General features: G+C 45.2%; 1 protein-coding gene across 1 annotated transcript; it reads right to left on the minus strand.

Moving 5' to 3' along the window:
* Positions 1 to 969: 969 nt before the first annotated feature.
* On the minus strand, positions 970 to 22,699 carry TMED9 (transmembrane p24 trafficking protein 9). The gene is made up of 5 exons (XM_040344380.1): positions 22,519 to 22,699; positions 12,746 to 12,846; positions 12,537 to 12,662; positions 10,167 to 10,313; positions 970 to 1,966 (listed from the first exon to the last, which is right to left on the minus strand). Exons 1-5 carry the CDS (start codon positions 22,646 to 22,648, stop codon positions 1,817 to 1,819), a joined length of 654 nt encoding a protein of 217 aa, XP_040200314.1. The 5' UTR covers positions 22,649 to 22,699; the 3' UTR covers positions 970 to 1,816.
* Between the last annotated feature and the right edge of the window lie 361 nt (positions 22,700 to 23,060).

Here is a 23,060-nt window from a genome sequence, read left to right on the forward strand (position 1 = left end):
TATATTTTTTGCGCTGATTGCACTTTGTTTTTTTGTATAGAACAAAACCTGCTTGGTCTTTAATAAGAATACCATAACAGCTACAATGACCTTGACAGGAAAGGCAAATCTGCTAATATATAGTCTACCTTAGCTTCATCTTGCATCAATCTACATGGCATAGATACAAAAATGGTATGCTTTGTTTAACAGAGGAAAAAGATATGCAAGATATTTCAATATGGTTGTGCAGGCAGTTGGCAAAATAAGTTGCTTGTGCCTTTACTTGCTTACCCATTAAAAAGGTAAAAAAAAAAAAAAAAAAAAAAAAAAATCACCCAAATAGCTTTCTTTACCTTAGTGCAGTCCTCCTTCACTTAGCTCATCCTTCCATTTTGCTTTTAAATGTCCTTATTTCTTCTGAGAAATCCTCACTTCCTGTTTTTCTGTCTGTAACTCCACACAGTAATGCAAGGCTTTCTCCCTGGTGTGGAGTATCGTGCTTGCCCCCTCCCTTGGACTACAGGAGAGTCAGGACACCCACTAACACACAGCTCCTTTATCTGAAAAGTAGAGAACGTCATGACTCTCCTGTAGTCCAAGGGAGGGGGCAAGTAAAAACACTCCACACCAGGGAGAAAGCCTTGCATTACGGTGTGGAGTTACAGACAGAAGAACAGGAAGTGAGGATTTCTCAGAAGAAATAAGGACATTTAAAAGCAAAATGGAAGGAGGAGGTAAGTGACGGAGGACTGCACTAAGGTAAAGGAAGCTATCGAGCAAGAATAAATAATTTGTACATTTACAACCGTGTGTGTGTGTGTGTGTGTGTGTGTGTGTGTGTGTGTGTAAAAAATAAAAAAATAACCATGCTTTACAGAATATATAATTTATATGTTCAGTCTGCTGCATACCACAAAATATTTCATTACTATTATATGCAACACATCTGATGTGAGCGCGCATGTTGATAAAGTCAGTACAAGCAAGTCATGGTGGAGGAATATTTGTTTTTATTTAAAGCAAAACATGAAAAATATCAGACATTCAAAATCAGTAACTGCAGGATCCATATACACCAGAATCCCAGTGGCCTAAATCCCTGAACACAATAGGGAGCCGATATTGAGAGTCTCTGAGAATAGCTGTAGGTGGTATATTGTATTTTGGCAAGTGTGATTGATCCAAAAAAAAATTCTCATTCTGGTTTAGAAGCAGCAGCCAGGTTGCTTTCTGGGAACTGTAGCTCTTTCCTTCACTAAACATGTTTATCTTCCAGTGAACTGATTCAACCCATCAGATGCCATGGCCATTTCCTCCAAAGCAGTGCAAACCTAAATCAGGTAGCGATCCCAAAAAAAAAAAAAAAAAAAATCCATATCCCCCAGTCAAGTTTAAAAGCAGATAAAAATTAACCCAAAGACCAATTCACCATAAATTCAATCATATAGGCAATAATAAAATTGACTTTCCCTGATCAAATGAAGCAGAACAAAAGGGGGGGGGGGGGGGTAATCAAGTTTATTTCAGTAACTTTTGTAATCTGTTCATGGCCTGTTAAAAAAAAAAAAAAAAAAATATGGTAACAAAAATGTAATCTCTGAATACGATCGATGAACAAAACAAATCTCATTTTAGATTTTTAAAAAAAGGTTCCAAAATTCTGTCAATGCTTGGAGCAAAATGTGACAGTTTCCAAGCAGAATGTCCTGGTCCCACGTGCTAAAGTCACCTTGTAACAGTTCTATCCAGCAGATTTTAGAGGTGCAGGAAGCAAAGCTGGATGTGGTGGGGTCCATCATTTCTGGCACAACAATACCTGCTTTCTTTGAGTAGCTTACACCAGTTTCTTTGCTTCAAAGAAACTTTTAAGATGCCTCATCTGCCAAATTCCAATGGCCACGAGTATCAGAGTCTGGGCAATAGACCACCACAGAACACGCTGGTTGGTGCTTTCACTGGTCTGACGGAACCTTTCCTCCCGCCACTAAATGGGAAAATGAATAAAGAGGTTAGAAACAGAGAAAGACTGAAAGCTTTACTTATAGAAACAGTGTGGCAGAAAAACAGACCAAATGGTGCACATGAAGTTCTTCCTTTTTTTTTACTTTTTTGTCCAAGTATAGATCTAGGTCTGTCCCATGCATGTTTGAATCCACATATAGATGATCGACTCACGACAGCAACTGCCCTTTGATGCTTGGCATATCAATCCAGTAGAGCTAGTTAGTCAACCGTAAGTAGATTCAAAACATGCTTGGGACAAACAGGGATCTATACTCAAGACAAAAAAAAAGGGATTTTTAATACAGCTTACCTGTAAAATCCTTTTCTTGGAGTACATCACGGGACACAGAGCGGCATATTCATTACTATATGGGTTATATGGAGTACCTTCAGGTGTTGACACTGGCAATCTCAAACAGGAAATGCCCCTCCCTATATAACCCCCTCCCATAGGAGGAGTACCTCAGTTTTGTAGCAAGCAGTATGCCTCCCAAAATGGTCCCCAAAAAGAGGGGTGGGAGCTCTGTGTCCCGTGATGTACTCCAAGAAAAGGATTTTACAGGTAAGCTGTATTAAAAATCCCTTTTTCTTTATCGTACATCACGGGACACAGAGCGGCATATTCATTACTATATGGGATGTCCCAAAGCAATGCTCACAATGAGGGGAGGGAGAACATCTCCAAGACAAAAGGATTTAATTTAGAGAAATACTCAAATCATAATAAATCCAACTTAGTTGAGAAAAATAATCTTAAATTTTAAATTTAACTCAAAAAAGAGGAGCCCCCGGAATCCGAGGGTCTCAAACTGCAGCCTGCAGCACTGCCTGCCCAAAGGCTGTATCAGACTTCCTTCTTACGTCCAACTGGTAGAATTTTGTAAACGTGTGGACAGAAGACCAGGTTGCCGCCTTGCAAACCTGAGCCATAGAGATCTGGTGGTGTGCTGCCCAGGAGGCGCCCATGGCCCTAGTAGAATGAGCCTTTAATGATACTGGAGGAGGCAACCCTTTCAAGCCGTAGGCCTGAGTGATTAATTGCTTAATCCACCTAGAAATGGTGGACTTTGCAGCTGCCTGCCCCTTCATGGGCCCATCCGGTAATATGAACAGCACATCTGTTTTCCGGATCTTCTTTGTAGCTTTAAGATAGGCCTTCATGGCCCTGACGATATCCAAGGTATGCAGCAACCCTTCCTTTCTGGAAGTAGGTTTAGGGAAGAAGGATGGTAATACCAAATCCTGGTTCAAATGAAAACTGGATACCACCTTCGGTAGGAAGGAAGGATGAGGGCGGAGAACGACCCTGTCCTTATGAGAAATAAGATATGGTTCCTTACAGGATAAGGCCGCCAGTTCCGATACTCTTCTTGCGGAAACTATGGCGACCAAAAATACTAACTTTCTTGTCAGTAAAACCAAAGGAATTTCAGCCAACGGCTCAAACGGTTGTTTCTGTAAACTTGACAGAACAAGGTTTAAATCCCACGGGCAAAGCGGGGATTTAACTGGAGGTTTAATACGTAAGACCCCTTGAAGGAAGGTCTTAACCAGCGAGTGGGTGGCCAGCGGCCGCTGAAACCACACTGACAGAGCAGAAATCTGTCCTTTGATTGTGCTTAATGCCAATCCTTTATCCACTCCTAGCTGGAGAAAACTTAATACTCTATCGATGGTAAATTTGCGAGAAAGCCATCGCTTGGACTCACACCAGCCTACATAGGCCTTCCAGACCCTGTAATAAATCACCCTAGAGACCGGTTTCCTGGCTCTGATTAGGGTAGAGATTACTTTCTGAGACAGACCTCTACCCCTGAGAATCAGGGATTCAGCTTCCAGGCCGTCAAATTTAGATGCCGTAAGGCAGGGTGGAGGATCGGACCTTGCGATAGCAGGTCTGGCCGTAGAGGAAGAGTCCAAGGGTCTCCCACTACCATCCTTAAGATTAGTGAGTACCATGCCCTTCTGGGCCATGCTGGAGCTACCAGGATGACTGGTATGTGCTCCACCCGGATCCTGCGCAGCAGGCGGGGTAGTAACTGGAGCGGGGGAAACGCATAAAGAAGTTTGAACCGATGCCAAGGGCAAACCAACGCATCGGTTCCGCAGGCCATCGGATCCCTTGAGCGGGACATGAACCTGTCTAGCTTCTTGTTGAGTCTCGATGCCATGATATCCACGTCCGGCACTCCCCATCTTTGGCAGAGTGCTTGAAAGATTTGTGGATGCAGAGACCATTCCCCCGGCAACAGAGTCTGGCGGCTTAAGAAGTCCGCCTGAAAGTTGTCCACTCCTGGAATGAATATTGCCGATATGCAGGGCACATGAGCCTCTGCCCATAGGAGAATCAAGCTCACCTCTCTCTGAGCGGCTTGACTCCTGGTTCCCCCTTGGTGATTTATGTATGCCACGGCCGTGGCATTGTCTGATTGAATTCTCACCGGGAACCCCTGCAATTTTGACGTCCAAGCCCTGAGGGCTAGTCGAGCAGCTCTGAGCTCCAAGATGTTGATGGGCAACTGCTTCTCTGGCGTTGCCCAAGTACCTTGGCGAGTGCAACCATCCAAAATTGCTCCCCAGCCCATCAGGCTGGCGTCTGTGGTCACTATCTTCCAAGCCACTGGGCTGAAAGACTTCCCCTTCAGTAGATTCTGAGGGTCTAACCACCAACACAGACTTTGTCGGACTCTTGATGAGAGCGGCAACGGGATATCCAAGGCCTGTGGCCTTCTGCTCCATGCTGACAGGATGGCTGCCTGCAGGATGCGAGTGTGGCTCTGGGCGTATGGTACCGCCTCGAATGTGGCCACCATCTTGCCTAGTAACCTCATACATAGGCGAATAGTCGGTTCCTTCTTGCTTAGAACCAGTAGGATTAATTCCTTGATGGCTTTGACCTTCCTCAGAGGTAGAAACACTCTTTGTTGTTCTGTGTCTAATCTCATGCCGAGATATTCCAACTGCCTTGTGGGCAGGAAAGCTGACTTTTCTCGATTTAGGACCCAGCCGAACTTCGAGGTATTGGACCGTGAGGGCCACTGCTCGCTCCAAGCCGGGAGACGAGTGATCTATGACTAGGAGGTCGTCCAGGTATGCTAGGATCGTGACCCCTTGGATCCTTAGTTTGGCTAGGATTGGAGCTAGGACCTTCGTGAACACCCGGGGGGCCGTAGCCAACCCGAAGGGAAGCGCCACGAATTGGAAGTGACGCGAAGCCACCATGAAGCGTAGATATTTTTGATGTGGCTGATAAATTGGAAGATGAAGGTAGGCATCCTTTATGTCTATGGACGCCATGAAGTCGTCCTTTTGGAGTGTGGTAGCTGCTGACCGCACGGATTCCATCCGAAATGAGCGGATCTTTAGGTATGTATTTACCATCTTTAGGTCCAAAATTGGCCTGACATCTCCATTGGACTTCGGGATGATGAATAGGTTGGAGTAGAAACCTAGCCCCTGTTCCAGGACTGGTACCTCTACTATTACTTCCTGGGAAAGTAGATGATTTAATGCCGACATTAATGCGGCTCCTTTCTCCGGATCGTTTGGAATCCTCGACTCCTGGAAATGAAGAGGAGGAAACCTTAGGAAATCTAATTTGTAGCCCGTGGCCACGGAAGACCGTACCCACTCGTCGGGAATGCTGGCTTCCCAAACCTCTGAAAAGAGTCGCAGCCTTCCCCCCACCTTCGTGGGTGGGGGCGTCCCTTCATAAGGTCGGCTTGGGGGCTGGTTTTGCTGGTTTGCGAACCCACTGCTTTCTGCCTCTAGCAGCCTGTCCTTGTGATTTGCTGTTGAAGCCGAAGTTTGCTTTCGCAGGAGGCCGTCGATACTGTTTGGCATTAGAGGGCCCCTGCCCAGGGGAGTACTGTCGTTTAAACGCAGGCCCCTGAAACTTCCTCTTAGTTGGCAAGAGAGTACTTTTGCCATTTGAAATGGTTTGAATGTATTTATCTAGGTCTTCTCCGAAGAGTCGTCCTCCATGGAAGGGGAACCCTACCAGGAGCTTCTTGCATGGGGGCTCGGCCTCCCAGCTTTTTAACCATAAGAGTCTTCTCATATGGATAAGGGATAACGATAAACGTGACGCTTGCTGGATAGAATCCTTAATTGCGTCTACTGTAAAACATATGGCCCTAGGGACATCCGAAAATTCTTCTGCCTGCTGGGCAGGAATAAGTTTAAGCATCTGCTTAACTTGATCCGATAATGCTTGAGCAACCCCAATCGCAGCCACGGCTGGCTGTACTACTGCCCCTGCAGTAGTGAAGGAGTTCTTAAGTAGTGCTTCCAAGCGTTTATCAACTGGATCCTTGAATACCTGTATGTTTTCTACAGGGCATGTTAATGATTTGTTAATACATGAGATGGCTGCGTCCACTGTAGGAGTAGCCCATTTCTTGGAAAATTTATCTTCCATAGGATATAGGGCAGAGAATCTTTTAGGTGGTAAGAAGATTTTATCTGGCTTGTTCCAATCTTGGAACAAAACTCCCTCTAGTAGAGGGTGGATCGGAAATACTGCATTGCTTTGAGGCGCCCTCAGTGAGCCCAAAGCTGAAACCGTAGATACCTGGAGATCTGGTACTGGCAAGTTGAATGCATTATGGACCAAGTCCGTTAAGGCTTGAATCCACCAGCTCTCCCCTTGGGAGACTGCTCCAGACTCCTCTGTATCCGGATCTTCGATCCCTGAACCTACTTGGTCCTTGTCCAAGAGGTCGTCCAATTCCCATGAGGAAAGGACCTCCTCTTCTGAGGGTCCGCGCTCGGGCGACGGAGATCTAATCCGTTTACTGCCCCGCATAGCTGTGGCTATCATTTTTCCCATTCTTTTCTCCATCTCTCTTAAAGAGGTGAGTAATACCTTGTCCGTGACCATCTTAGGGTTGGACTGACCCGCGCCAGCTCCAGCCCCAGATCCCGATGGCCCCAAGGCTCCCTGTGGGGAAAGCAGCGGCATAACTTTGTCCGAGACCTCAGACTCTCTGGGGGAATCCCCACCTCTTGTACCCTCTGACCCGGATGCCATGGTACAATACCGAGGTACACCTGCTACCTATTGGTATTTGGAACTATAAAAGTTAATTGCCCAAACACCTGTTTGGGGGATAAAAAAATGCTTCCTCTCCCCTAGATGACTTTTCTTTTTTTTTTTTTTCGTTTTTGTTTCAAATCCAGGAAAGAAAAAACATTCTGTCCCCCTGAGTAGTATTGCAAAGAAAAACTATGAGATGGAAAAGAAACAGCCTATTTCTAGGCTTGAAAAACAGTCTTCTGAAGACTGCAATATCCTTTCTGGCCACTGTGTGTCCTCGGCGCCCCGTGCTGCCGCTCTGGTCTTTCTTCCCCAGTTCCAAAGTATTGAATGGAACAAACAAGGAAGGGCCGCCCCTTCCTTAAGCCACTGAGGAGGAAGACTGAATGGAGCATCGCCTGGAGGCTTGCAGGTAAGCACAGCTCTCTGACACACATATATACTTTTATATCACACAGGCCCCACTCAATGCTTTTCCAACACTACAAGGGAGGTCACATCTTATGGGGAATAATACATATAGAGCCATCCTATCTTTATGATATGTGACTAGTTTGCCAGATGCAGTGCATAACTTTAGGCATGTCCCCTGTGACCCCCCAGAAAAAAACCTGCTAAGAACCAAGTTCCGCAAGTTTTCCCCTCACTTACCTGCTCCATGCCGCAGGACTTTGCCAAGCAAGAGGCCCAATCTTCCCCCATCTCCGTGGGGATGTCTAGACCTTCAGGCCCTGGGTTCCTATGAAGGATCCACTGTCCTGGGCCCATATAGCACCCTGGCAACAGAAAACATTAGGCACCCAAAGGTTTCTAAGTTCTGGGCCCAGGGTCCAGCTCTCTAAAAAGAAAAGCATTATGGGCTATACCCCAAGGGTTTGGGGTCCGGTTACTGACCACTTTAGCGCTGAGGCTTTTTTGGACAGAACCGGTAGCTCACCTAATCCCAAGGATGCGGAGGCAAGCTAAACCATGACTAACACCTAAGACACTGGCGTAAAAACTGAGGTACTCCTCCTATGGGAGGGGGTTATATAGGGAGGGGCATTTCCTGTTTGAGATTGCCAGTGTCAACACCTGAAGGTACTCCATATAACCCATATAGTAATGAATATGCCGCTCTGTGTCCCGTGATGTACGATAAAGAAAATAAAAAATAGACAGGCTGGATGGAGCATTTGTATGCCATTGGTCTTGTCATTTTCAAGTAACAGAATTAACCACTGGAAGATTTTTACCCCCCTTCATGACCAGACCATTTTTTTGGCAATGTGGCACTTCACTACTTTAACTGGCAATTGTGCGGTCATAAAATACTGTACGCAAACAAAATGTATATTTTTTCACACAAATCGATCTTTTTGGTAGTATGTGATCACCACTGGATTTTAATTGTTTTACTATACAAAAAAGGGCCCAAAATATATTTATTATAAAATTGTATTTTTTACTTTCTGCTATAAAACTAATCCAATAAAAAAAAATTGATTACATTCAGGCCAAAATGTATTCTGCTACATGTCTTTGGTAAAAAAGACACACACGCACTCCCCCCCCCCCCCCCATACTGAAGATTACCATTTACATCAAGAAACAGAACGCAAAACATGGCCTTTAAGCCATTTTGTAACTTATTTTACTTCATCTTTTTTTTTTTTTTTTTTTAAATGGGCAAAAGGGCAGGATTTTTAATACAGAAGAGGCATGCGCACACACACGCACACACCTCACTGTAGAAATGTGGCAATACCGAGGCCAACGGAACTCCCGCCCATGCAGTGGAGAGACGTCACCAATCTCCTTCCCCCTACCCTCCGCCCCAACAGCCATTCACAGGGATTTGTGAATGAAGAAACTACAAGTACTGTCTTCCACCCCGGAAGATAGCTTCTAGTTCTCAATGGGCCAAGAGCATGCTAATCAGCACACTCGTAGTTCACTCACTCTTCATGCAGCTCTGAAACGGTCGGTACAGGCACAGAGCTGTAGGAAGAGCCTGCAGGAGCCAGAGATTGCACCCACATTACACTAATCACAGGTGCAATGCTTTGCAAGATCCTGCATTGCCTTACAACTCCCGACACCTAAAGTGGATGCTGTTTGCTACTGAGCCGCATTGATGCTGCCTTTCATCTTCAGTCAGCCCTCTGTGTTGTATTAGAAACTGAGCCTATACCACTGCTCTGGCATGCAGGTCTGTGTTTGGGTATATGTTATATCTCTCACACACACACACACACACACACAGTGACGCTTGCGAGTTCAATACTTTGATTTTTATGAAAATGATTACTTTTAATGCACCGGGTCTGTGCGCCCTATGGGTACACTCCGCAATATCTTACATGGTCTTTAACAAGTCCAAATTTATTGTAACTCCATAAAAGATGAATATATGAGATAGATATAGCCGAAACTGAAGAATATTTTATGGGGATATAATAGTATAACATTTGTTGTTTATAGCTTAAAAAAATAAAAACCGCAGAGGTGATCAAATACCACCAAAAGAAAGCTCCATTTGTGGAAGAAAAAAAAAAGAAAAAAAAAAACAAAAAAAAAAAAACACACAATTTTGTTTGGGCACAGCGTTGCACGACCGCGCCATTGTCAGTTAAAGCTATGCAGTGCCCAATCACAAAAAATGGCATGGTTATTAAGGGGGAAGTTCTTCCGGTCCTTAAGTGGTTATAGAGCATGCAAGAAGTTGTGTGCTTCTACCCATTTACTTCATTGACAGCTGAGCGACTACACATCCTGCACTGGACAGCTCAGGAGGATTTCTACATAACCTGGGGTAGTAGCTCCTTTTTCTTCCATCTTTTTTTATCTCGTACTTCGTTGTGAACTGTCCCTGTCTTTAGCCTATGGTTCTACAAGACCTGTCATTAGTTGAACATTCCTAGATACCTTATTTGATACCAATCAATACCACCGATTTTTGTTAATGCTTTAGCAATCTACAAACCAAATTTTTCCCCCCTCGATAATTTTGGATAAACAGCAGCAAGATGCTGATCCTATCTGCACAGGGTTTAAGAGATGTATTTACCAAGTGTTATATCACATTAAATCATCTGACAAGGTCATACTGAGGGGAAAAGACAAAAAAACAAAACACAGAAACAGACACTTATTTCCTTACTCTTTGGTAATTTTGCTCCTTTTGAATCTGTTCCACTTGCTCTATCAGTTGACGCACACGTAGTTGTAGCTCGCTTAGTTTGTCCTTGGCAGCAATCTGGGCATAATCATTGGTATGCTCCCCAACCTGGATGTCAAGGTGAACCCTCTGTAGAGAGAAAAAAAAAAAAACACACATTTCAGAAAGTGCTGAAATATGCCACATAGGTAAAAAGGTGGCTTCAAGGACACAAATGAAGCCAAGTAAACATATAAACTCAAGAACCACTGGCCAGCAGTCAAAACACAATTAAAGATTTATATGTTGTTCAGTCACATGACTGTGGTAAGAAAAAGAAAAAAAAAAAGAGAAGAGGCCAGAGAGCTTTAGATGATGAGTGAGACACGTAAACTGACAATGATGTCAGGGCTCAGCAGCCATGATAAACCCTGGTCAGTTTTACTGGGGAAGGGCATAGCCAGGCAGGATCAGTCAGGTTTATTTTTTTAGGTGATCGGAGGGGCAAAATTACACAGCACAAGATCTGTGTGTTTTTTTTTTTTTTAGGGTAACACACTTTAACCACTTCCATACAGGGCACGTATACACCTTCCCGCCCAAGCCAATTTTCAGCTTTCAGCAGAGTCGCACTTTGAATGGCAATTGCGCGGTCATGCTACACTGTACCCAAACAAAATTGGCGTCTTTTTTTCCCCACAAATAGAGCTTTCTTTTGGTGGTATTTGATCACCTCTGCGATTTTTTTTTTTTGCGCAACAACTAAAAAAAGACTGAAAATTTAGAAAAAAAATTACGTTTTTATTTTTTTCTGTTAATTTTTTTGTAAATAAGTACGTTTTCTCTTTCAATTACGGGCACCGATATGGCGGCACTGATGAGATGGCACTGATGGACATCGATGAGGTAGCACTGACGGGCACAGATAAGGTGGCACTGACGGGCACAGATAAGGTGGCACTGACGGGCACAGATAAGGTGGCACTGACGGGCACAGATAAGGTGGCACTGACGGGCACAGATAAGGTGGCACTGACGGGCACAGATAAGGTGGCACTGACGGGCACAGATAAGGTGGCACTGACGGGCACAGATAAGGTGGCACTGACGGGCACAGATAAGGTGGCACTGACGGGCGCTGGTAGGCGGCACTGATGGGCACAGATAAGGTGGCACTGACGGGCGCTGGTAGGCGGCACTGACGGGCGCTGGTAGGCGGCACTGATGGGCACACATAGGCGGCACTGATGGGCACACATAGGCGGCACTGATGGGCACACATAGGCGGCACTGATGGGCACACATAGGCGGCACTGATGGGCACACATAGGCGGCACTGATGGGCACACATAGGCGGCACTGATGGGCACACATAGGCGGCACTGATGGGCACACATAGGCGGCACTGATGGGCACACATAGGCGGCACTGATGGGCACACATAGGCGGCACTGATGGGCACACATAGGCGGCACTGATGGGCACACATAGGCGGCACTGATGGGCACACATAGGCGGCACTGATGGATACTTATGGTTGGCACAGATGGGCACTGATAGGTGGGCACTGGGCATGGATGGGCACTGTGGGGTGGCACTGATGGACACTGTGGGTGGCACTGATGAACACTGTGGGGCGGCACTTATTTTTCCTATGTTGCCAGTCAGTGCCCATTTGTGGGCACTGATTGGCATCTTTTTTTTATTTTTAATGGGTTTATTTTTTTTTTACTTTTTTTTTTTGAGACTTTTTTTTTTTTTTTTTGCCCTACCCTGGTGGTCCAGGGTGGGCTTCCCTGGTGGTCCATGTGGCGATCCGAGGGGGGGCTGCGCTGATAAACAATCAGCGCGAACCCCCCCGGTCAGGAGAGCCGCCGATCGGCTCTCCTCTACTCGCGTCTGTTAGACGCGAGTGAGGAAGAGCCATCGACGGCTCTTCCTGTTTACATCGTGATCAGCCGTGGTTGGACACGGCTGATCACGCGGTAAAGAGTCTCCGTGAGAGACTCTACCGAGATCGGTGTTGCGGGGTGTCAGACTGACACCCCGCAACAACGATCGCCGCGATGCGCGCCCCCGGGGGCGCGCAGCGGCTTAGAATCCTGAGGACGTCATATGACGTCCAGTCAGGATTCTACAACCACTTTGCCGACGTCAATGTGTCATTGGCGGGCGGCAAGTGGTTAATAATCCCAAGCTTTAATGTGCAGTAGAAAATTTACAGACATAACTTTGGAACCTTTTTTCTATCATTAACAAACTAAACCAATGTTTCTTGACTTTCTTCTTGGACCAACTGGTTTTTAAAATCTACAATAATTTGTAAAACCTTGCATTAGTTATTGCGTCCATTACAGAGGTCCCAATACTCACCAGCATACCCCCAGCAAATAAGGAAAATTTGGTAGAATTAGAATGCAGGCATATCTGATGCTCTCCTGGAGTGTGGGAAGTAAAGATGAAGCGCCCCTCTGAACCATACTGACGAGACAGAATGACCTAGAATGGAAGCATTGGTCATGAATCAGAAAGGACATTGTTATAGCAACAACTCAAAAACTAGTTTGGAATGATGTACTCACCTTATCATCAGGATCCTTCACCTCTACTAACATGCCAAGTCCAGGAGTGGCGGGCATATACTCTTCCCTCTGCTTGTCATACAGCTGGGTGCGGTAATTACCTGCATTGACATAAAGAGACCGTTTGCTGTATGTATACTTTAAGTCACAATCATGCACCTGTTATTTACAGACAGATAAGACCAAATACTAACGTTTGTGGCTACTGTCAAAAGCAAAGCCAATCATCTTAAAGAGGAATTGTAGCCTGCTCACATAATTTGTAATAAAAACATCTTTGCCATTCTGAAGCTTCCCTCCAACCACTTTGCATATTATTTTATATATACTGTCATTATGTACTTCCTAATATTCTGCAGAAATCTCCCTCCACGGAGTCTGGCTACAACCATTTTAACTGTGGGCAGCTGAAGCTGCTGCCTTGTTCACTTCCTGGATTTACACAGACGCACCTCCAGCTCTGCATCCCTGCAGCTTTCATTGGTCCTCTTATGACTCACCCCCCCCCCCCCCTTCCTGGCAAAGATATTTACTGACAGAAAAGTTTTACTATCCAAAGTCAAGGAAAGTTGAAAAAAATTACTGAAGGTCCGCTTTAAGTAGCGGTCTTAAAAAGATGATTTGGGACAGTTGACATTATTACCAAAATGAGCAATCAGCCCTAGAAGTATTCTCGACTGTCTTCTAAAATACAACATCTAAGCATGCAAAACACTGTACTAGCAATGTATATGGAACATATTTCTTTTGTCTTCTGCTGAAAATCAGAAGCTACCTGAATGTCAATTTCCCCCCCAACCCCCCCATTGATGAAAAAAGTGAGGGAGGGATGTTTACCCACCTAAATGTTTGCTTTCCTCGGAACTTTGCTTGCCTTAAAATTCTCATTCCCTTGACCGATTGGCAGGCTCCCAATCATTTCCCTTTCCTATGCAGTGCCACACAATCTCTTTGGCACCCTCTGCTGGCCTTTCCTAAATCACCAACACAATTCCATTCCCAGCCTATAATAGCACAATAAAGTTTAAACATGTATTTCACTACCAAATAAGAATAAGTAGGGGGCATCTACTAGCTGTTGAAAGGAAAACACAGGTCCATCTCCGCTCACTCACTTTGACAGACCTGCCAAAGCCCCGCTCTCCTCTACACAGATCGGGAAGATATAGAGTACATATACACACACACACACACACACACACACCGCCTGTCCGTTTTCATCCGATTCGTCAGACGGATGGATTATAGGGTCACCATCCATTTCTGCAAGTCTTCACAACGCTGTCGCACACTGTTGCTGCGTATGTTGGCCCATTCCGCCATGCAGATCTCCTCTAGAGCAGTGATGTTTTGGGGCTGTCGCTGGGCAACACGGACCTTTCAACTCCCTCCAAAGGTTTTCTATGTGGTTGCGATCTGGAGACTGGCTAGAGGCTCCAGGACCTTGAAATGCTTCTTGCGAAGCCACTCCGTTGCCCGGGCGGTGTGTTTGGGATCATTGTCATGCTGAAAGACCCAGCCACGTTTCATCTTCAATGCCCTTGCTGATGGGAGGTTTGCAATTTAAAATCTCACAATACATGGCCCCATTAATTCTTTCATGTACATGGATCAGTCGTCCTGTTCCCTTTGCAGAGAAATGGTCCCAAAGCATGATGTTGCCACCCCCATGCTTCACAGTAGGCATGGTGTTCTTTGGTTGCAACTCAGCATTCTCTCTCCTCCAAACACGACGAGTTGTGTTTCTACCAAACAGTTCTACTTTGGTTTCATCTGACCATATGACATTCTCCCAATCCTCTTCTGGATCATCCAAATGCTCTCTAGCAAACCTCAGACGGGCCCGGACATGTACTGGCTTAAGCAGGGGACACGTCTGGCACTGCAGGATCTGAGTCCCTGGTGGCGTAGTGTGTTACTGATGGTAGCCTTTGTTACGTTGGTCCCAGCTCTCTGCAGGTCATTCACTAGTTCCCCCCATGTGTTTCTGGGATTTTTGATCACCGTTCTTGTGATCATTTTGACCCCACGGGGTGAGATCTTGCGTGGAGCCCCAGATCGAGTGAGATTATCAGTGGTCTTTTATGTCTTTCATTTTCTAATTATTGCTCCCACAGTTGATTCCGTCACACCAAGCTGCTTGCCTATTGCAGATTCAGTCTCCCCAGCCTGGTGCAGGTCTACAATTTTGTTTCTGGTGTCCTTCGACAGCTCTTTGGTCTTCACCATAGTGGAGTTTGGAGTGTAACTGTTTGAGGTTGTGGACAGGTGTCTTTTATACTGATAACAAGTTCAAACATGTGCCATGAATACAGGTAATAAGTGGAGGACAAAGGAGCCTCTAAAGAAGAAGATACAGGTCTGTGAGACAGAAATCGTGCTTGTTTGTAGAGACCAAATACTTATTTTCCACCATAATTTGCAAATAAATTCTTTCCAAATCAGACAATGTGATTGTCTGGATTTGTTTCCACATTTTGTATCTCATAGTTGAGGTATACCTATGATGACAATTACAGGCCTCTCATCTTTTTAAGTGGGAGAACTTGCACAATTGGTGGCAGACTAAATACTTTTTTTTCCCCACTGTACATAAAATAAAGATAACATTTCATGTGTCCTTTACCCTTTGCTGTTATTTTAATGCTACAGAAATATACTTACAAGGTCAGTGGTTCCAGCGTTGCGCTCTTCTCTACGAGCGATTTCCTACTCCAGTCCCTGTTCCAGGTCACCATCTTCCTCTTTCTCTTTATAGTTCTTGCAGGCATCCCCCACGATGATGCAGGGCCTGATGCATTCTCCTGCACTGTGGGGAAGCCTGCAGCCTCCTGGGATACAGGAAGTTCGTATCCCTAGAGGATGCAGGGGGAGTAAAAAAAAAAAACAAGACACCAATTTTGCCTAGGTGAAAATGGTGACGGGGTTGGCTCAACCGTGAGTAACAGGAGGATTGGGATGGTGGAAAGTGTAGTTTTTGCGCAACTGTCTACTGTATACTATGGAAGTAGAAGTCAAATTTAAGCCCGACTGCGTCCAATCCCCCCCCCCCCGGGGATGCAGATTATACAGGAACCTTATCCACACCTGGTGGTCAGGCCCCAAACAATTATCAAGTCCTATACCTGATCTCTTGGGACTCTTTCTGGACACAGGCTACTTTTGTAATCCTATGACTCGTCGCAAACAAGAATGGAAACTCATCACACATGTCCCTGTAGCCGTCACCTCAATGATCAATCAGCAGTAGTTACAACTCACTCTTCCCTTATAATCCTTTAAATACATTTAACTATATTCTGGTTAAGAAAAAAACAAACACACACACACACACACACACACACACAATGAATCATGACAAACATCCTGAAATTTGGGTCCCATTGATGAAACGCCAAAGAAATCTGATCATTCTTTATAGAAAGGAATAAAAAAGTACAGTAAAACCTTGGTTTGAGAGCGTTTGGCAAGACAAGCTAAATGTACACAATACATTTTGACTTGATATACAAGTAGCATCATGTCACAACAGGGTATAAAAGAGAAGAGAGGCGCCACCAAGTGTACTGCAGGGTAGTCTTCCCGGTCACAAGCCGGCAGGGCAGAGGATGATCTAGGTGGACAGCTTTACGACAAATGCCTGCATATTTAGATGTGCCTCTTTTAATCAACCATTTGAGTACCTAAATGTTGCACCTTCATTAAATGTAACAACATTGGTACTCTTAGAGGCACCTCTCTTCTCTTTTATAATCTGAAGCTCCTGCTGGAGTTAGCTTCTAATCCCCCTATGGAGGCTTCCATGTGTGGATGGACCTTTTATGGTTACACAACCTATCACATTGCTATAATCTTCATATGGACTATAAACGGAAGGACCTATGAATAAATGGCTGTGGAACAAATCATCCGAGTTGCCATTATTTCTTATGGGGAAATTTGCTTTGATATACAAGTGCTTTGGATTACAAGCATGTTACTGGAACAAATAATTCTCGCCAAGGTTTTACTGTAGTTCCAAAAATGTATTGATTTATGATGCTCCGCCATGATTAGACACCATGCACACCGTTTTATTGTAAACGTTTTCTCCTGTCTGAAAAACGCAGTTTAGATGAGTTTTTAACACAGATTTTCTCCCAACTAGTTTAGCAGCGTTTGGGAGTTTCATTGGCAAGCCTTTACATTTATTCAATTTAAATAAACCTTGGCGAGCATTTGTTCCAGAAATATGCTTGTAATCCAAAGCACTTGTATATCAAAGCAAATTTTCCCATAAGAAATAATGGAAACTCAAAATGATTTGTTCCACAACCATTTATTCATAAGTCCTTCAGTTTATAGTCCATATGAAGATTATAGCAATGTGATAAGTTGTGTAACCATAAAATGTCCATCCACAAATGGAAGCCTCAACAAGGATTCAAAGTAAAATCCAGCAGGAGCTACAGGGTATAAAAGAGAAGAGAGGCGCCTCTAAGTGTAGCAATAAGTTGCTAAATGTTGTACCTTCATTAAATGTAACCATATTGCTACACTTAGAGGCTCCTCTCCTCTTTTAAAAATCATGTATGTGACATGACACTACTTGTATATCAAGTCAAAATTTATGGGAAAAAAAATAGCTTGTCTTGCAAAACGCTCTCAAACAAAGTTACTCTTAAACCAAGGTTTTACTTGTCTTTGTCAAAAGCTTCTCTACTGAACTCCATTCTCCTGGGTTCAGCAGAGGAGCATTTCACTGCCTCTAAACTCTGGTAAAAGCCTATGTGTACATGGAAACATATGGGTTGATTTACTAAAGGCAAATAAACTGTGCACATTGCAACCTGCAGTTGCACTCTGCAAGAGCTGTTGCTCAAGAGCTTAGTAAATGAGCAGAAGCTTTTCTGACTTCCATTGTGCAATCATGTACAAGCAAAAATGCTGTTTTTTAAATTTCCTTGCACGTGATTGGGTATTCTTTGCAATGTGAAGCTTTACCTCATTCACCAAGCTCTAGCAACTGCACAGTCTATTTGCTTTTAGTAAAATCAACCCAATAGGCTTGTAATGAGAAGAAAAAACACACACACACACACACACACACACACACACACACACACACACCAATAGTTCATAGATGTGACTTTAGGAGCAATTGGCCTTACTTTCTCTGTCATGTTTGCCAAAAGAAAAATATAAAACGCGTATCCCTATGAACAAATATTATATGAGGTGTTTAACCACTTGACCTATGGAAGATTTACCCCCCTTCATGACCAGGCCATGTTTGCGATGCGGCACTGCTTCACTTTGACAATTGCATGGTCATGCAAACCTGTACCCAAATTAAATGTATGTCATTGTTTCCCCACAGAGCTTTCTTTTGGTGATATTTGATCACCACTGAGTTTATTTTTTGCGTTATAAATGAAAGAAGACAAACATATTTCAAAATGCTACAATATCCAAAAAAATGAATTATTGAATTTCTTCATAAATTTAGGCAAATATGTATTCTTCTACATATTTTTGGATAAAGAAAAATCCCAATAAGCATATATTGATTGGTTCGTGCAAAAGTTACGTCTACAAACTGTGCGATATTTACTGGAATTTCAATTTTTTGCTAGTAATGATATGCAATTTTGCAGCAGACAATCTTACACGTTCAGGGAACCAGTGACACCAATACAGTGATCAGTACCAAAATTATGCCCTGTCACTGAACTAATGACAGGCTAGAAAGGAGGGTTAAACATCTAGGACAGAGGGTCAAATGTTTGCCTAACCAGTGTTTTGGTGTACAGTGTGCTGTGTTTACTAAGGGATGTGCTGGTTGCAGGGAAATAAAATCCAGCACATCCCAGCTGACAGGATGAAGCTTTGCATGATTTACATATGCAGAGCTCAGTCCTGCCTCTCACCGATCAGCGGGTGCTGGTGGACATCCATTGGCCAGCACCCGCTGATGAGCTTCTGCTGCCTCTAATCCATGGGTAACCAACCTCTGCCCGGGGCTCACATGTGGCCCACGACCTCCTGCACTGGGATGGTGGTTTGGCAAGCATCACCAATGAAGAGGTTATATGATAAAATGCCCTGTAATTACATTTAGAGTGCTTTCTCACTCACAGTGCCCGGGCATCGGCGGTAAAACGCTGTTCTTTTTAGCGGTGCTTTACCGTTGTTTTTGCGGCACTTTTCACCCCTGCTAGCGGGCGAAAAAGGGTTAAAAGCACCACTACAGCGGCACTTTGCCGGCAGCGCTGCCCATTGATTTCAATAGGCAGGGGCGCTTTAGAAGCGGTGTATTCACTGCTGCAAAGAAGCTGCTGGCAGGACTTTTTCTGACGCCCAGCCAGCGCACCGCTCCAGTGTGAAAGCCCTCAAATATTCACACTGAGTGAATGGAGCGGCTCTTTCACGGTGCTTTGCAGGCGCTATTTTTAGCACTGTAGCACCTGCAAAGCGCCTCAGTGTGAAAGGGGTCTTAGTGAGTGCTCTCCCTGAATAGAAGTACATTTAAGCTGCAAAGAGGCGACAGATATACATGCGAGTCTTTCAACATTCTTTGAGAAGGAATGGTTTATTGCCCTCTGCTACAATAATCTATAGTGGGGGTCAGCAACCCATCAGTTGCAATCTACAAGTCGACCGAAGGGTTGAGCTCAGGAGGCTTCAGGCACTAGTCTAAAGCTGCCTGAGCCATCTTGCCGGGAAGCTGTCGGCTTTGATAGAGGCCATCTGAGCTCATTCCCCACCAGGTTGGCCCTATTTCAGCAAGGCAGGTACATCAGTGTTCTTCCTCTTTTCCGAGGCGCAGGGAAGCCACATGTCTAAAGGCACTATGTTGATCTCTGCCAGCCATCCTCTCCCATCCATTTTAGGAATATGTATGCGACATTATATGGTATGGATGGGAGAGGATGGCTGGCAGAGAACAGCATGCCAGAGGAATGCATCATCTCTACTTCCATGCATATGGGTGAAATCATCTCCCCGTACACTGCCCTACTTGCCTATGCCCTTCTGATGCCTGTACATTCCCCTTCTGTCCTCTGCCCTGCTGACCCCTGTACATTTGCCTTCTGTCCTCGCTGATCCATGTACACTGCCCTACATACTCATGACCTCTATTCTGCCCCACATATTTTTGACCCCTGTACACTGCTCTACATGCAAATGACCCCTGTAAACTGTCCTCTGCCTTGCAGACCCTTGTACACTGATCTACATATTCATCACTACATCTACAGCTTCATTCACACCTGGGCGGATTGGATCACGGCCGGAATTGCTGCAATTCTTTACCCGCAATTCAGAATCATGTCAAAACGCGTGACATGTTTGCGATGCCGTTATTTCTCAACGGCACACTAAATGCGGTGCGATTTTGCCTCACGACAAATCACAAAAAAATTGTGCAAACAAAATTGTTCCAGGACTTTTTGGGCGACACGCATTCCCATGATTTTGCCGAGCCAATTGCAGCAGTCACACTGCGTTTGGGGTTCCATTGAGAAATGGCATGCGTCCTGTGTTATGCTGCAATTCTGAATTGCTGCGATTCCATCGCCCAGGCGTGAATGGAACCTTACTGACCTCTGTACACTGGCCAGTGTAAGTAGCAGGGAGCACAGAACAGCCAGACCAGAAATTAGACTTGCCAGGCCTGAAACTAGTCAAGCAAGTCAGCCTACAGTACCGGTTGTTCTACCTTCACGGTGGACTTCTGCATCAGCCTTGAGGTGAACAATAACTCTCCAGACATGAAACAAATTGTGAATAAAAGTAAATGCTGAGTTTTTTTTACTGAATCTAATGTTTAAAGTAGGCCAAGTTTATATTTTTAATTTTGACATTCGATTTTTTTTCTAAGGTTCTCCCATGCCATCCTTACGTTTCATTAGGTGCTTGTGAGCTCATTTATTTTTAAAGCGGAGGTCCGCCCACCCCACAAAAAAGATTATACAAATACTGCAGCTGCTGATTGTAAAGGTTCAGGTTTTTTTTTTTTTTTTTTTAAATAAACAAACATGTCATACTTACCTCCACTGTGCAGTTCGTTTTTACACAGAGTGGCCCCAAACATCCTCTTCTGGGGTCCCATGGCGGCTCATCCCGCATTAGATAACCCCCTCTGGGAAGCTCTCTCCGGAGGGGGTTACCTTGCGGGCGCGCTCCTTTGTCATACACTTGGCGCCCATAGACGTCGAGTGCATGACTCGGTCCACGCGTCATTGGATTTGATTGACAGCAGCAGGAGCCAATGGCTGCGCTGCCATCAATCTATCCAAACACCAGGACTCCGTAGAGAAGAGGACACAGAGAGCAGGTGAACTGGCTCAGGTAAGTAAAACAGGGGGGCCCATAATTATCAGGTATTTTTTCACCTTAAAGCGGAGGTTCACCCTCAAAATTAACTTTTTACCTAACCTATCTCCAGCCTTAATAAAGGCTTGTAGCGTTGTCATTTTTTTTTAAGTCTGGACACTTACCTGTCTTCAGCCGCATTTCCGGTTCTTCTTCCTTGCGGGGAGTGGGCGTGTCGCTCCTTTTCCACGACGGGGAGCTCTGCGAAATGTCTCCTGGGAGTGAGGGTTGATCCTCCCAGGAGACGATTGACGTGCGGGTAAAGTGCGTCATCGCCTTCCGAAAATATCCGACAGGGACTCGGCTCTTTACGGTGCCTGCCGTGTAGAGCTGACTGCGCAGGCGCCGTAAAGTGCCGAGTCCCCCTCGGAGATTTTCGGAAGGCGATGACGCACTTTACCCGCACGTCAATCATCTATGCCTCGTCTTAGGAACGCCTACTCCCCGGGGAGCGAGAACCCGGAAGCCGGGTGAATAGAACAAAAAAAACGTAAGTACAGCTGAAAAAGAAAAAAATAATCCAGCATACTGTTGATGTCAGCAGTATGCTGGATGTAACTGTATATAGATGTTTTAGGGTGAACCCCCGCTTTAATGCATAGGATGCATTAAAGTACAAAAAACACAAACCTTTACAACCCCTTTAATATATGAACACTTACCCGTTCAGGGTGCCCATGATGTCAGCACCACAGCCGATGTTCGGATTCGCTGTTGGGTACAGCTGCCACCATTGCCGGTAAGGGAACCTGCAGCCTTTTAGCTTCACACCCGGTTCCCTACTGCGCATTCCAATTGGTCCAGTGGCAAGGAAAGAATGAACGGCCAGACTTCTGACTTACCTCGCTGCGGTCCGACGGAAGTGGGGAAGGGGAACCTGTCAAAAACTACCTTAAAAACAGAACTCTGGGAATAAAATCTACCCTTGCAGCAGCCCCCCTGTAATCTAGGGGTGGGGGAGTGAGGTGTAATACTTACCTGGCTCCAGAAGGGTGATCCATCCAGTGCAGCAATCACATGCTTGTCTCCTGATGTACATAGCAAAGCTGACAGCCCTACCTTGCATGTGACAGCTCACAGCTTTAGGTAGAAGACAAGCATGCTGGAGGGAGGATCAGGAAAGTAATACACCTAATAATACTAATATTTGATTGCACTACTAGGACTGGTTAGGTCTAATTCCTAGGAGTTGAGCTTCAGGGTCCCTAGACTGGAACAAGTATGAGAATACCTGATCACTGTCCTCATCCTTGTGACTGGAATCAGGGGCCAATCACTTCCACGGTGAGAGGTCAGTAGTGGCTGCCTCCACATTATTCTTCATACAGGTTACCACTCCCTGGTGGAGGGGCGCCTGCAGCTGCCCTAGCATAGACAATGGCTATACTCCATGACTAGCCCCTCCTGTGCCTCACCTATCACCATGGTCTCGTCAGGAATCTCTTCGATGAAGCATTTCTTCTCGGTCTCCCCGATGTGGAAATACAAGGCGGACACCGGGCCCAAACAAGCGGCCAGAGACAGCAGGAACCAGGCGGCAGCCATCTTCAAGCACGGCAGGAAAAGCTCACCGGAAGCTGAGAAAGATTCACCGGCTGCCACGTCCTCCAGGCCGACCAATCAGAGCCGCGCCCGGGCACACTGCAGCGCGTGACGTCACCCAGCCCAGGAAGTGGCTGTGTCAGGAGAAGCTGACACGTTCCCCTAATGAGAGACTTCTCCTTGTCACCAACGTTCTTTACGCACACATAGACCATAAAACAAAACGTAGCTGCTACAATGTTAGAGTGAATGTAAAGCCAGCAGTGCAAATGGTTAAACCTCCGCCAGTTTTTATTTTGATGTCTGCTTCCTGTTGGAGAAACTTTCCTTAATTTCCTGTCCAGAAATGCAACAGGAAGTGAGAGGAAATCTCCTTTCTTATGTCCGCTCAGTTTCTGATTCAATCTGAATAAAA

This window comes from Rana temporaria, chromosome 3 (assembly GCF_905171775.1).
Source record: "Rana temporaria chromosome 3, aRanTem1.1, whole genome shotgun sequence".
Taxonomy (NCBI): Eukaryota; Metazoa; Chordata; class Amphibia; order Anura; family Ranidae; genus Rana; species Rana temporaria.